Source organism: Mastigoproctus giganteus, chromosome 7, assembly GCF_048544385.1.
Source record: "Mastigoproctus giganteus isolate SK-2022 chromosome 7, ASM4854438v1, whole genome shotgun sequence".
NCBI lineage: Eukaryota > Metazoa > Arthropoda > Arachnida > Uropygi > Thelyphonidae > Mastigoproctus > Mastigoproctus giganteus.
In genome coordinates this window covers 25733936-25746760 of record NC_143581.1, presented here as the reverse complement: position 1 = coordinate 25746760, position 12825 = coordinate 25733936, and the positions used below count along the sequence as shown (strand labels likewise).

At 38.1% G+C, this 12825-nt stretch overlaps 1 protein-coding gene across 1 annotated transcript; it reads right to left on the bottom strand.

Moving 5' to 3' along the window:
- Window positions 1–8413: 8413 nt before the first annotated feature.
- LOC150082686 (uncharacterized) lies at window positions 8414–11984 on the bottom strand. The gene is made up of 3 exons (XM_090378751.1): window positions 11888–11984; window positions 10569–10902; window positions 8414–8538 (listed from the first exon to the last, which is right to left on the bottom strand). The coding sequence occupies exons 1-2, from the start codon at window positions 11897–11899 to the stop codon at window positions 10600–10602; spliced, it is 315 nt and encodes a 104-aa protein (XP_090234877.1). The 5' UTR covers window positions 11900–11984; the 3' UTR covers window positions 8414–8538; window positions 10569–10599.
- Window positions 11985–12825: the final 841 nt, after the last annotated feature.

The following is a 12825-nucleotide window of genomic DNA, read 5'->3' as shown; positions in this document are numbered from 1 at the left end:
CTAGCTCGATGGTGAATTTTATGAAAGGCGACAGAGAATTGAGGTGCTCTAATTGTGATTGTCCCCAGAAATTCGGTCACCCGAATTTCTGGGGACAATCACAATTAGATCCAAGTCACTAAAAGGTAATGCGATCTGGTACATTCGTAAATGCACGATCCTCTAATTATTCCATCGCGATATTTGCCGCGACTGAACTAACTGGGGAACCCATGGCTGTGCTGTGCACCTGTTGGTAAATGGACTCGTTGAACATAATTGCATCACCTGTTAAGCACAGCATCAGTTCTGGTTAACCCACCAAGACATTGACCCACACCGCGATGTCGTGATTGTAAAGAGGTCCCGCCACTACCGGTGGTGAGTCTGGTTGGAGTCGCTGAACATTAGCATTAGTAAAGGCATACGATGCAAGAAAGCAAGCTTATGCAGCATCAGCCAAAAAAAAAAAAAAAAAAAACAACCTCCCATTTCACCCCTCCATTCGTTCCAAATGCCTGTCCAGCTCAGCCTGAAATTTATTTAGGCTATTAACTTTCACAACAGAAGATGGAAGCCTGTTTCACCAATCAACTACCTGCTGGTTAAAGGCAAATTTCAGCACATCTGTCCCACAACTGTCTTTCCTCAATTTGAAACTGTGCCCCCTCAGGTTCTTAGTCTGAGCAAGAGGAAGAATCCCATCGGCATTCAGCTAAAATTCATTCAAGGCCTTATACACCTCAATCAGATCACCTCGCAGGTGCCTACTCTCCAGGCGCTGCAATTTGCAGAACTTAAGCCTTTCTTCTTAAGTGCACCCCTTTGTTCCCTTCACCAATCTTGTTGCCCTTCTCTGTACTCGTTCCAGCAGCTCTAATCCTTCTTAAAATGAGGCCTCCAGACCTGTACGCAGTACTCTAGGTGTCGCCTGACCATTGTCTTGTATAGTGTATAGTGTATAGTGTGTTTAGGGTCTAACGGCACCAGGGGTTTCCCCCATCTCCGCGTAATATACATTGTGGTGTTATACAGAACACTGCAGAGGCCAGAGGTTTAAAAGTGTGTGGATATTGTGGCGTGTAATGTTTTGTACCGTTGTTCATCTGGTCTTTTAGCCGTTGGGTCTCAAATGAGGCCCACTGTTGCCCACACTATACCTCGTGGAGGCAGACCAGTATTTTAGAAATTTACTATTTACTCTGGCAGGTCCTGCCACCTAATTTCCTGAGATTTCAGTGGCTAGGACCTAAAAAAAAAAATGGAGGGGGGGGGGAGAAACGCTAGAAATTGGGTCAGGCCGAGATATAAGTTATACGGGTTAGAGTTCTTTTTTTTTTTTATTTTTATTTTAGTGTGGGGCTTGTGTAGTTTTGGCAAGGGTCAAACGCTAGTCGCAAGATAGCTAGAGAGGGAAGGGAGACTGAAGACTGGGGGGTGAAAGACAGAAATATGGGGTCAATAGTGAAGATAACCCCAAAAGTCGGCGGGGCAGGCCCATGCCTCACCAGGTGAAGATAGGGGATGGCAGGGGGGGGGGCTACAGAGTAACCATTCCCTGCCAAGGGAAGGGAAAGAAAGTGAACCAAGTGAGGGTACCCGGTTCAGATCGCCTAATGATGTTTCGGCAGCAAACTGCACAATGTCTTTGTCAGGTCTTCGTATGCCATTCCTGGGACATGTTGTCCCGTCCGTTTGAGTGGTCAAGTCCAGATAATGACTCCAGTTTAAGCCAGTGGTCAGATCCAGGTTAAGTTAATGATTAGTTTTTCAGATTGTAGCTGTTAGGTTTTTGTTTGGTTGACACATCTAAGGATCTTTATTGTCGATGATGAGTGGTCAATTTGTGGGAAAATTCCAGCTAAGGTTGTGAGTATGTTCTTCTTCTAGTAAAAAGATCCTGCGCAAACTGCGTTAAGGCTTTATAGTTGTCCTCGCTCTCCAGGAGATATTGTTCTTGGTTTATTGGTGAGAAACTTATTCTAGTTAACGGGATTATCACCTCTCTGTCCTTGCTAGCATTCCTATATATCATTGACGAGACTGCAATGACCTGCCCTGGTCGCCTGTCTGCGCTGCTCAGCGAACTTATTTGGATGCACAATTACCCCCAGGTCTTTTTCACTTTCCACTTCCCTGAGTGTAGTACTGTGGGGGGTGGAAATTAAAGAATGATATTTTATATATTTATATTAATTATTATTTTTGTTTTTATTTGTTCCCTTATATGAGTTGTTGTCCACCTTAATTTAATTTCCCCACTAACACAACTGACTTTACTTTACAGGAGAATTCCAGATTCAAGGGAACTTCTCAATTATTTATAATTCCCCTCGGACAGGCTGAGTGTTCAAGAATGACAAACAACACACACATTAATATATAACATAACATTTTATTTACACTTATATACACAATATAAAAATTAACAACTCTCAAGCACATATTATTATTACTCAAATTTGCCTATGTATTATCAGTTATATATGGCAATTAAATACATCGGTTTTACACTAGAAAGGTTATTTCTTTATACACAACAAACTTAATATCTTTACAAAACTTGCTATAACTTCTTCTTCACACATGAAGAATAATTACTTAAGAGGATTAGGTACACCCTATTTAAATCAAATCCTTACCTTATAAATTGATTTAGGAATTTCACTCTTAACTTTGTCAGATCTCTAACTTTTCTTAACTTACTGACTGCACTAAACTTATCTAACCCTTCACTACTCCATCTTAACTTTGTCAGATCTTTCCCAGCTGGCTGACAGGATAGGACAGGACTTATCTAACCCTACACAACTTATTACTCATTTTCCCACTAACATTGTCAAAACTCAACTCTGTCTTTCCTAATTCATTTCCACACACCCCCACATACTCAACCCGGGGTTCTCACTGTTCCTAACCCATCTTCATAACCACCACATAAAGCTCAACTGCTGGATCTGATCTTACTAACCCATTTCTATAACCACCCACATAAAGCTCAACTGAGGGAACTGTTCTCTTTTCCCCCTGCTCACTGACTTTTTGTTACTCTGAATTCAGCAACGCCCCTCATAATTCCTGCCCGCCTTTTTTTTTTTTGTTTACCCAATCTTCTCATTTTTGTCAACTTTCATTATTTCCTATTCGTCCTTTAAAATTTCCCAAGCTGTATATTCAGAGCTCATTTTAATAAATTTGCAAATTTTTCCCAGGCAATCCGCTGCTTTTAAGTTCGCCGTCACCTTCGCCACCCCTCGTTAAACTTAGCAGATTTATTTTATATGCTCTAACAACCTAGCCATCGCCGACAGTCAGACGCAAATAGATTGCTAACCGGAGTAATTTGATCCGTATTTACAACCTGGCCGATATTTCGGTGTCACTGGACAAAGGGATGGCCCACAATGTTCAGTCTACAGCCCTTTTGTTCTTTCTGGCCATAGTTATTCGCACCTGCACGCCAGTAGTCGCTGTCACCATTCCCATTGTTATTGTTTGTTCTTTGCCACGGTGGGAACTGAAATGTATCCTTAATTGCTGATAGCTTACCGCGCCCTTCTCTAATTCAACCTTGTCTAATTTTTAATTCCTTGTGAGTGACCTAGAATAATATTTGTGACTAAAAATGTTTACTGTCCTATTTTGCTATTTCCTAAGCTTTATTTTAAATAAATCTCACCCATTTCTAAAATATTAACATGTAAGATTTTACATCTTACAGTACCATCCAGTTGGTACGTTTCTCTGGGTTTACTTCTACCCATATGCAGTACTTTGCATTTGTCAAGGTTAAACTCCAGTTGCCACATCTCAGCCCATTTTCCCAACTTATCTAGATCCAGTTGGAGTAGCATACTGTCTTTACTGTCATTAACAACCCTGACAACCTCTTTGTAATCTGCAAGCTTAGACATTAAACCTGATATACCTTCATCAATATCATTGATAAATATAAAAAACAACAATAGGGACAACACAGAACCCTGTGGAACTCCACTAATAACGTTTGTCCACGAAGAGCAGTGTCCATTGATTACCACTCTCTGTTATCTCTCACTGAACCATCCCTTTATCCATTGCAGTAACTTGCCCTTAATGCTATACCGCTCCAATTTGTACAGCAATCTTCCATGCGCAACAGTATTAAAAGCTTTCCTGAAATCCAAGTATATGGTATCAAAATTATTTTTGGCATTCAGTTCCTTTGTGACCACATCATAGTATCCAATCAAACTGGTCAGACAAGACCTCCCTTTAACAAACCCTTGCTGTGTCATCTTAACTATTACTGCAGTCTTGTCTAGATGATCCTGTAATGCTTCTTTAACCAGTGATTTCATTATTTTCCCCGGAACACAAGTTAAACTAACAGATCTGTAGTTACCTTTTGAACTCCCTTTGTGAATTGATGATACATTTGAGGTGTGAGACGTGTGTGAATCAGCTCCTGCTTTATAGTGATTTTAAGTAGTTTTTAAAGGACATCTTTATAAAATCTGTGTACTGACATGTTCCTTAGATGACTATCAAGCAACTTAGATGGTTTTTATGAAGTATTCATCAAGATAAGTACTATTTATTTAAGCTTAAATTTTTATTGTGCAACGTTATTCTCTGTGCCTTTGTTTAGCATAACTACAAACAGCAATGTTATTGACTTGACCTGAAGTGCTTACCTTGACAACAAGCTGTTCGTGACCTTGGCAGTGTTCCTGCTTTGGTAAAGTCCTGCAGCCCTCTAGCAATTTTTTAGTTAGCCACTCCCACGTCCGACTGTCGTCTCATTTCTTCAGACTTAATACTCCATAGTATTAATACTTAAAACTTAATACTTCGATTCCCTGCTGTGTCAATAACGGCTCACCTGCTTATTTGTTACATTCTGTTTGCTGATATTTAAAGCCATTCTCAACTGTTCAACATGACATCTAAGGAAGCGGTTTCATGCAATATATGTAAAAAAACAGAACGGAATTGGATTATCTGAATTGGATTAGTAACAATTTTGTTAGCAGGCTTGACCCTAATACTACCTCCCAGCAGATGGACCACCTACTATTAGAGCTAGAAATTCCAGGTAGAGCTTTCAAAATAAAAACCAAACATCCCACATATTCATCATTCGAATTGAGCTAAAGAATTGTGACCTACAACAATATCTAAATCCTGATATCTGGACAAATGGTCTACTCTTCATGCCATTTTATGCAGCCATTGGAGGATCGGTCAACAAGGCTAGTGAAAAGTTACCAACCAATTCTCAATCTGCTGAACTCTCTGCATAGCTGGAGAATGATATTTCTGATTCTCATCCTGATCCATCATTTAACCTGCCACTTAACACATCTCTTTGCAAACATCTTTCCAACACATATGTCCATCTCAGCATTTTTCTTCAAAATGTAAGAAGCATACAAAATAAACTGACTACGCTCATTTCATTAATGGTTGAAGAATCGCATGACATCATATGTTTAGTTGAAACGTGGATGCAGGAATCTTTACAAGATGTTTTCCTACTGCCGAAGAATCTCAGCTACACGCCTTAAATGACATCAAGAATTAATCGGAGAGGTGGTGGGACAGCAATAATTTTCAAATCCAATATTAAAGTTTTGAACACATACAACTCTAATACCTTCAACTTTGAGGGAATTTCCCTATTAATCCAAGTTAAGGATTCTCTGCTTCAAATTTATATTCCGCCTGGACCTACTGATGACATCTTTAGGGAAGTAATAACCTGGATCACTACTGTTCTTAAGCTTCAAACTAACATCATTATAATGGGCGACTTTAATTTCTTCCTGCCCAAATATATTTACAAATGAAGCTGCTGTCCAACTCATTTTTCGTCCTAGGAGCTAAAAAAATCAACGTCCTGTTACAAGAGGTAATCAAGCGCTTGATCTTGTATACTCTAACTTTCCACTGCATGAAAAACTTAGCAGGAACATTACATTTAAATCTGACCAGAAAAGTATAGAACTGCAAGCAACAATTTGCTGCGGGAATCCTCGCCCCCCCCTCTGGAAATCACTAAAAGAATATCATCAATTAAATTCCTTCAGAAAGAAAAGATTTTTCAGCTCTTAAAATACTACGCATGGGATTCTCTTAAAAATATTCCTATACAGGACGCCCCACCTTTCTTCTTATAAAATGGCTGAATCGACTAAAAACAGAGTTGGCATCAAAACTTGTTAGAATATCTTCTCACTCCAAACCTTGGCTCAAATCCCACCTGAAACCATACTTTAAAAATAAGCAAAAATGCCACAGACAGTGGAAGAAATACGGCACGTCATCAGCGCACATAAAATATAAAAATAGCAGAGCTTTGTTTCAACTCAAAAAAATTCAGTCATTCAAAAATTATGTTATGTCCACGCTAAAGCACAACAAAAGAGCACTTTCTACAAAAACAACAGCTTCCTTACAGCATGATCTGTAAGGTAGCTGTTCATAGTAGTGAAGTATCCCTGATAGTAGTAAAGGTCCTGACGGCATCCGTGGTTTTATTATTGTCCAGCGTATACATCATTGATTCGTTAGTGCATATCATTTCCAGGTGCATCTACCAGCCATTCCTTCCAAGACAGTGGAAAACTTTCAGGATTACGCTGATTCCTAAAAAAGCTTGCAGAAATAACCATCCCGGCCATCGACCAATTGCTGTTTCGTCAATAATTACTAAAATCATTGAAAAAATTATCTTCAATATGTAATCTTCGCTAATGCACCTGTCAATATGCATTTTGGTCCTGGAGGGCGCTCCACAACAACAAGCCTAGCTGACACCATTGTACGCATCCAAACTGCATTTCAAGATAAGGCACAATGCGATGTATTTTATTTAGACATCAAAGGTGCTTTCGACAACATAGATCTCAAAAAAGCTTTTGAAATACTAAAAAATCATTTTCTTGTTGACACAATGATTATTTCCTATCTTCAATACAGCCTAAACCGCAGATTTCTCCTCTTCCCCACTAGTACTGACAATATTCTCGTCACAACCTCAACGGGCATTTCTCAAGGAGCCGTTCTCTCCAGTACGATACTTTCAGCATCTCTTCAACCACTTCTACAAGAAAATCCAAATCTACTGGCATATGCCGATGATCTAAATTATATCGCTTCCCTTCTCTTTACTCGTCCAGGGGCTCTATATCGTTCGAAAAATGAGGCCCCTAGACCTGTATACAGTACTAAAGGTGTGACCTAACAATGGCTTTATACAAAGGAATAATCACATATTTATCCCTTCTAGCAAAGTTTCGGTATATTATTGACAAAACTCCATGAGCTGCCCAGGCAACATGTCTGCACAGCTCAGTAAATTTCATATCTGACTGCACAATTATCCCAAGGTCTTTTTAATTCACCACTACCCTGAGTGTAGTACCACACAGTTGATAAGTTACTCTGGGGTTAATGTTAGCCATGTGCGGTAATTTGCATTTGTCAATGTTAAACTTTAACTGCCATTTCTCATCTCATCTACATAATTTTCTAAATCTTGCTGCAGTATCATACCATCATTAACCACCCGGCTAACCTTTGTATCATCTACAAACTTGGACATTAAGCCTGATATACTTTCATCAATATCATGGATAAATATGGAAAACAACAATGGGCCCAACACCGAACCCTGGGGAATTCCATTAATAACATTATTCCAAGAAGAACAGTACCCATTGATACCACTCTCTGTTTTCATCCAGTTAACCATCCATTTATTCATAGCAGTGACTTACCCGTAGGGCCACATTGGTCCAGTTTGTACAGCAATGTTTTATGTACAAGAGTATCAAAAGCCTTCCTGAAATCCAAGTATATGATATCAGAATTCTCTTTTTACATCCGGGTCCTTGGTCACTGCATCATAGTAAGGTATCAGATTTGTTTCCATTCCATTTGTTGTTTGGTTTTTAGGAGCATTAGCAACTAAGGCCACTGACCTTTCCGCATCCTCCGTTTTTTGGTGGGCACGGACTCGAACCCCGGTCTAATCAAGAAGAACTGCTGCTCCTGCCCACCTGGCTACGAAGGCGCCCTATCAGATTTGTTAGACAAGACCGCCCGTTGACTAATGCCTGCTATGATTGCCCTAACAGTTCCATTCCTGCCCAAATGGTTCTGCATTATTTCTTTAATTAGTAATTCCGTTATTTCTCCTATGCAAACCCTTGACAAAACTCTAACCTTCCACCATTTTATCATTCACTGCCATTGTTTTGTATCAGACGGGACATTACAAAATATGGAATTGAGTTGTCTTTGGAAATAATGATGGCTTGTATATTTTGATGGCCACTGCAAGTAATGTCTGAGATCGTTAGTTAAAATTATGTGATGTCATTGTTTTTGGGTTCAAACCTGTGTAAGGTGCAATTTTGTCTTTCTCAATAGTTCACGAACATTTTTTTTTCGTATTCTTTATTACAGGCATCTAGTCTTACAGAAATAACATTTAATTACAAAAGGCAAGAAGATTAGGTCAGCTGATGACATCCGGTGAAAGTTGGGGAAATCACGTTTCGAATTGTCCTCCTATAAAAAGAATCAAGATATTTGGACATCAGAGATCAAGCAATTATGAAAGACTATTACATATTATACTAATTATGAAAAACAATATTTTAACCAGATTTACCTTCCAAAGATGATTAAATAACTTTTCCATCGCAGAAAAAATCATTAAAATCAGTAATTCTGAAATCATATTAGGAACAAAAGTCCAAAGGACTTTTGTTCCTAATATGATTTGAAAAAAACAGTTCCTCTATAAACTTTTATGATATACAGTAAACTCTTTAAAATATGTCACCCTCGGGGATTATGAGATGTTGGAATTTTAAATTATCAGGAATTTATAGATGTGAAACTAGTAGTTGACGGTTTAGGGGAGCACAGTTCAGCGAATAATGAATCTTTTTATCTATTACTGTAGACAGCAGGCGTTATACTACACGAATAATGCAAAGACTAAAGCTGTTAATATGCTACCACCGACTGCCTCTTCCGGAGCTGATGGGTTACCACAATTTATAATCAGATGCCAAAGTCATTTCATATTAGAACCTCTGCTGAACATCTTGAATACAGTCCTTCCCAGAACTTTTTTCCGCAACAGTGGAAGGTGTACAGTGTGAAACCTATACCGACCCATTTCACTTGCCTCAAATCTACTGAACGTTTTCGAGAAACCCTGCTACCTATTCTAACCAAAGGCTTCTGGATGACAGACCTCCGAAAATCCACTATGCAAGACAAAAACCTTCCACTACGACCCACCTTCTCTCAATTATCGACTACAATTCTCAAGGCATTCCAAAATAATGGAGAAATTTCTGTCACTTACTTGTATCTCAGATCTATTTTTGACTCCGTTGATGCGTAAGAACTTCTCTTTCTATGTCAGAGGTATTTCCATATTCCTAGAAACATGGTCTCAATTTGAACTGTATACTGTACAAACGAATGCTCCTTATAAAATGCAGAATCTAAACCCTCACCCGCGATGTGCGGACTGGTGTTCCACAAGGTGGAGTATTATTTGTTCTAATATTTACCGCTCTGCTTGTTCCTCTCGTTCAGGGAGAGAAAATATAATATGCTGTGCAGATGATATCAATTAATCACGCGTATTAGCTCATCAGATGAGATAAGTCTTTTCAAAACCGATCTCTGATAAACTAAATGATGTTTCAGCATATATCCAGTATCCTCCATATCAAGGGTTAACAGTACAGTGAATAATGAATACTGGCTACTCGGTGGGCATCTCAAAAACATGGTATGCTCCCTATTAGCAGTACTACATCACTGGTGTAATTCCTAAAATCCCAAGGCACGATAGCTTAGTCTTTGAGAAAAAGGCTCACTACTGTTATAAATATGCTCATAGGACATCTTTCAGCTTGTGATCTATGGGACAGTGTTTACTGGAGGATCCCATTCTATACTCTTAGCGGGACTTCGTCCTTAGCCACGAATAGAAACAAACTGCAAATGTCTGAGAGATTTTTCCCCTTGGCAAATGATCAAGGTTGCATGGTCGCTGGAAGTGACCTATATAAATTCTCTATTATTCGGAACACATCTGTTCTTATCTTATAATAGAGGATAAGAACAGCTCTGTGTTCCTAGTGATGAGAATGGTCATGGTGGTTCTTATCCTCTAATAGAGTATAAGAACCACCACCACCAAACCTCTCGTACCACCCCCTTCCTATTTGACTACAAATTCAGACGAATTCTATTATTGTAACTAAATAATCTCTGTAAAGTTGTTAATTCTGTTAAAATAGCAATTCCTGTTAAGGATATGTTGAAGTGTAGGTTTTGTTTCGACTTTCATGACTAACTCTATACTACTCCAATTAACCCCTGGCATGAAGGATACTAGTTAACTAGATGTCAGCTTCCTCTTTAGTTTTTTTTTTCTTTTTCTACAGAGTTTACCGTATTTTTCATTTATTATTTTATTATTTTATTTTTTTGGTTTAAAATCTTTCAGTAGAAAATTAACAATTGAATTAAGGATTGATGATAACGCATTTCAGCTAAAGTCAGCTTACCTTTTCAACTTAATTCCATCGTTGCATTCGTTTAGCCCTTCCATCCTCCTTTTCCACCGCCTAATCCGCCACCACCACCGCCATATCCTCCACCACCTCCAAGACCTCCCTTGCCACCACCAAGGCCGCCGCCTCCATATCCTCCACCACCACCAAGGCCACCGCCTCCATATCCTCCACCACCTCCGAGACCTCCTTTGCCACCACCACCTAAACCTCCTCTGCCACCACCTCCATATCCTCCTCCTCCATACCCACCGCCACCATAACCTCCTCCTTTTCTATCGGCAACCACCACCGCTACGATAGCAACCACCAGCAACGCAAAGGAAACCTGAAATGAAAAAAAAAAAGAAAAAAGCAAAATTAGAGAAGCGATCTTGGTTATTGTTATCAACAAATTACACTGAAAAAACATAGTTAAGTATTTACTCTGTAAGGATAGATGTTACTAATAGTATTTATTCCATTCTTAACTATCAAAATATAAATTAAAATCCCAATTCTTTAATCGAGATTAAAGTTTATTTATAAAATGATTCATAGCACAACAACTAGGGCCACAAAAAGTCAATATATAGCGTTTGTAAATTTGGTGCATTCTCATGTCGGTTTACCAGTTTGCTGGAGCTTCCTACAGCAAACTGCTAAACCGACATAAACCACAAAACCCTCATCTGAGTTCCACTAACTCAGTCACGTTGTTAATAGCCCATAAAAATTCCTCAAAGACAGGATTCAAATCCAGGTCTTTTCCACATTGTCTGGAGAGGAAGGTGTGTATATCCACAGTGCCACTAGCGAGGGCATAAAATACACTTCAGTAATGTATGAAGTAGTTTGAGGTGTGATCCCCAAAGGCGTTTATGGCCTCTCTCACTGTCTTATCTCTGTTCTGTGATCTACAACTCTTCCTTTTCTACATTAACTTTTCGCACCATCTGAAGAACATCCCTCTTGATTTCTTTATTTCGGAAGTGCAAATCTTTCCGAATACATGATAAGACTGACTAAAACTGTGATGAAAGAAGATAAGAAAAATGTGAATATAAATCCCTTAACTTAAGAAAAAAAGTCATTTAAGAAATAAAGGAAGATCTCTGATCCACATATGAGTACTCAACGCTGAACAGATTTTTGTTTTCTTTTTGCAAATTGAGATGAGGATCAGAGTTCGAATACCACAATAGATATTTAAGGCTTTACAAAATATAAAAAATTAAACTCTTTATCAGGGGGTTAGCTTTTCTACATTAATTTTGGATTTCAGTAAAACTTATTTGATATTTTTAAATTAATCAAGATAATCGTATACTTACGAAGGGCTTCATGGCTATTTTCAGTGTTGCACACCAAGATTCGGCCTGAACTGGTCGCGTTCAGTGGCATACGACTTTATATATGCATCCTAATTCTCCTCCCTCCCTCAGAACCCTTCCCTTAAATTCACGTAATTTTCATTTCTTGAAATACAAAAAGTAAATATTGCGATGGAGTTGAACAGTTAACCTTTTGTGTTTCAAGAAGTGTCATAAGATTTTTCAAAGGAAACCACTTATTTTGTGTGAAGACAGACAGTAATAGCTGGTGGCTGTGAGTGGGAGGGGTTGCTGAGGGTGAGTATTTCAAAACAGTGGTTTTCACTTATCCAGTTTTCCTTGTTGGAAGGGTACTTGATCTCAAGGCTGCTCTTTATTAATGCGGGGAAATACCTTTTTGTTATTATTATTTTGAATCTAAGATATCAAATTTACAAACGCAGTATTCCTGCTAACTGATTTGCATATTTTTATTACGAAAATTGTTTTCTGGTTTCAATCTAAAATTCTTTTGTTTGTGACGTATTGTGACGTTTTAGTGACGTCACGCATCCAGAACTCCTGGAAAATTATTTCTTGTAATAAATGTATATAATTTCTAAGAGATGTATGATAATATAATTAATATACTTTACATTTTATGCAAGCATATTAATCATTTAATAATATTTTTATATATTGTTTTATAATTTCCAAGTTATGTTATATAAATACTGAAAATATTCTTTAGAATAATGAATTCCTTGATTATTGAAAGAAATACTGAAATTTTTCTATTATGATCACTGAGATTATCAAGCTTTTTTTGATTTGGATGCAATTATCACAATATAAATAACTAGTTATGAAAATAATAAAGAAAATAGTCTATTGATATTAAGAAATAGTGAAAATTAGAATTAAAAAATGAATTTCTTGATTTATTGAAATAAATACTG